Below are 3,182 nucleotides of genomic sequence, written 5' to 3'. Positions count from 1 at the left end.
CAAAGGACAAAGGGACCCCAGAAGAGGAGAAGGACTTTGGGGGGTGCCAGGACCCCGAGGGGCTGCAGAGACATGCTGGGTCCCCTGGGGACATGGGTGGGGACATGCCAGTGCCCACCAGTGCCCAGGGTGAGCAGAGCTCTGGGGTTGTGGTGCCTCTGGGGACACATGGTGGCTCTGGGGACCCCTAGCATCTCCGGGGAAAATGAGGCCCCTGGGAACACGGTGGCTCGGGGACATGTGATGCCCCTGCGGACACTCAGTGACTCTGGGGACACGCGGTGGCTCTGCTGGGGTGTGGCAGGTCCGTGTCCTCAGTGTCCCCGCTGCCTTTGGCCGGGACGCGGCGCAGCCGGGACGGTGGCAGTGCCACCTGCGTCCCCCGGCTTTGGCAAGCGCAGGGACACCGAGGTCCAAGGATATTCCCCACGGTGCCACCGTGTCCCCGGTGTCCCCGGCACGCTGCCCTGCCGCATCCGCGGCGGAAACCGCGGCGGGGCCAAACGCTGGCGGGGGCTGAAAAGGCCTTTTCGGAGCCGGTGGCGGCGGCCGGGGCTGGCAGGGGACAGGGACGGGGACGGGGACGGAAACGCGCCTGGCGCTGCCACCGGCCGTTTGTCCCTGTCACCTCCCATTCTTTCCCTTCCTCTTCCTCCTGCCGGGCCAGGACGCCTGGGTCCCCTCCACGGGACGGGGGGGTGAGGACAAGGGGAAACGGGGACGTGCCAGGGGACAGGGACAGAGGGGACAGAGGGATGGGCGGGAGCAGCAGCAGGCCTGGCACTGAGGTGCCACGAGTCCCTCAGGTCTCTGCAGCTGGGGGGGGTTCCCCCCCTGCCCCGTGTCCCCCCACATCCTGGGGACAGCGTGGGGGGCTCTGCCTGGGCCCCCACGGCATGAGGCAAATCCCCCCAACCTCAATTCCTGTGTGTGTGTGAGGGGGGGAAGGGGGGCTCCCATCCACCCATGCCCCAGAGCACCCCCACATCCACCTGTCTCCCTCCACATCCCTGAATATGCATCCAGGTGCCCTCCCCATGTCCACCTGTCCCTCTCATGTGCCCCCCTTCCTCTCCATCCCCCCAGCTCTGTCCCACCCACCCAATAACACCAAACTCTGTTCCCCACTCCTCCCCAGACAGGTCCTTGCTCAGCCATCCACCCTCTCACCCACCTCATCATCCCTCCATCATCCCTGTCTTCTCCATTCATCCTTCTGTCTCTCTTCTCCATCCCTCCATCCATCTTCCTACCCATCCCTCCTCTACATCCATCCCTCCTCTACATCCATCCATCCATCCATCCATCCTCTCCCTCCCATCTTCTTCATCCCCTCCATCCATCTCCTCCACCCCCTGAGCACCCCCCTCTCCTCGTGCGCGTCCCCCCAGGCCAGCTGTCCCCTCCTCACCTCCTTCCCCATCTCCCCCTGTCCCAGATGACGTCGGCCACCAAGGTGTACTACAGCCAGACGACGCAGACCGACAGCCGCCCGCTGCTGGGCGCGGGGCTGCGCCGGCGCCGGGTGCTCACCAAGGACGGGCGCAGCAACGTGCGCATGGAGCACATCGCCGACAAGCGCTTCCTGTACCTCAAGGATCTCTGGACCACCTTCATCGACATGCAATGGCGCTACAAGCTCCTCCTCTTCTCCGCCACCTTCGCCGGCACCTGGTTCGCCTTCGGCGTCGTCTGGTACCTGGTGGCCGTGGTCCACGGGGACCTGCTGGAGTTCGACCCGCCCGCCAACCACACGCCGTGCGTCATGCAGGTCCACACCCTCACCGGCGCCTTCCTCTTCTCCCTGGAGTCTCAGCCCCCCATTGGCTATGGCTTCCGCTACATCAGCGAGGAGTGTCCCCTGGCCATCGTTCTGCTCATCACCCAGCTGGTCCTCACCACCATCATGGAGATCTTCATCACCGGCACCTTCCTGGCCAAGATCGCCCGGCCCAAGAAACGCGCCGAGACCATCAAGTTCAGCCAGAACGCGGTGGTGTCCCAGCACAACGGCAAGACCTGCCTGATGATCCGCGTGGCCAACATGCGCAAGAGCCTCCTCATCGGCTGCCAAGTGACAGGCAAGCTCCTCCAGACCCACCTCACCAAGGAAGGCGAGAGCGTCCGCCTCAACCAGGTCAATGTGGACTTCCAGGTGGACACGTCCTCCGACAGCCCCTTCCTCATCCTGCCCCTCACCTTCTACCACGTGGTGGACGACTCCAGCCCCTTCCGGGACGTGGCCCTGCGGACGGGCGAAGGCGACTTCGAGCTGGTGGTCATCCTCAGCGGCACGGTGGAGTCCACCAGTGCCACCTGCCAGGTCCGCACGTCCTACCTGCCCGAGGAGATCCTCTGGGGTTACGAGTTCACCCCGGCCATCTCCCTCTCGGCCAGCGGAAAGTACGTGGCCGACTTCAGCCTCTTCGACCAGGTGGTGAAGGTGACGGCCCCGTGTTGCCTCCACGAAACCGTCCGGTTTGGGGACCCCGAGAAGGTGAAGCTGGAGGAGTCCCTGCGGGAGGCGGCGGAGCGGGAGCGCGAGGGAGCCCCCCTGAGCGTCCGCATCAGCAACGTCTGAGCGCCGGGACACAGCCCAGGTGCCACCAGCCACGAGGAGCCACCAAACCTGGAGATACCACCAACCCCTGGAGGCGCCACCAGCCCCAAAGGTGCCACCAAACCTGGAGATACCACCAGCCCCAGAGGTACCACCAACCCCCAGAGGTGCCACCAAACATGAAGATTCCACCAACCACTGGAGGTGCCACCAACCCCTGGAGGTATCACCAACTGCTGGAGGTGCCACCAAATCTGGAGATACCACCAACCCTGGAAGGTGCCACCAACCCTGGGAGGTGCCACCAGCTCTTCCCTCCGTTGCGTCCTCCCGGTCCATTTTGCCCCATCCTCACGGCACAGGGCAGCTCCGTCGGGGACCCCACTGGTAGAGCTGTCGTGTCCCCCCCCACCCGGGGACAGGCCTGTCCCCATCCCACTCCCCTAATGCGCTGCTAACACCCCCGGCCCCGCCGCAGGACACAATCCTGCCGGGAGATGCTGTCCTGGGGTGGGGGACACACACACAAAAAACCACCTCCAGCCCCCGGGGGGGGGACACGGCCACCTCCAGCCCCTGGGGACAGCTGGGGACATCGCTTGTATCAGGCCCGCACCACCTC

At 65.5% G+C, this 3,182-nt stretch overlaps 1 protein-coding gene across 1 annotated transcript; it reads left to right on the top strand.

The window, feature by feature from the left end:
- The first annotated feature begins 1,438 nt into the window (after positions 1-1,438).
- Positions 1,439-2,581, top strand: KCNJ10 (potassium inwardly-rectifying channel, subfamily J, member 10). Its single transcript, XM_010008588.1, has one exon. It carries the CDS (start codon positions 1,439-1,441, stop codon positions 2,579-2,581), a length of 1,143 nt encoding a protein of 380 aa, XP_010006890.1.
- Positions 2,582-3,182: the final 601 nt, after the last annotated feature.

This window comes from Chaetura pelagica, unplaced genomic scaffold, assembly GCF_000747805.2.
Source record: "Chaetura pelagica isolate M959 unplaced genomic scaffold, ChaPel_1.0 scaffold2022, whole genome shotgun sequence".
Lineage (NCBI taxonomy): Eukaryota > Metazoa > Chordata > Aves > Apodiformes > Apodidae > Chaetura > Chaetura pelagica.
Note: the sequence above shows the minus strand (reverse complement) of the source record. Positions and strands in the feature narration are given on the sequence as shown.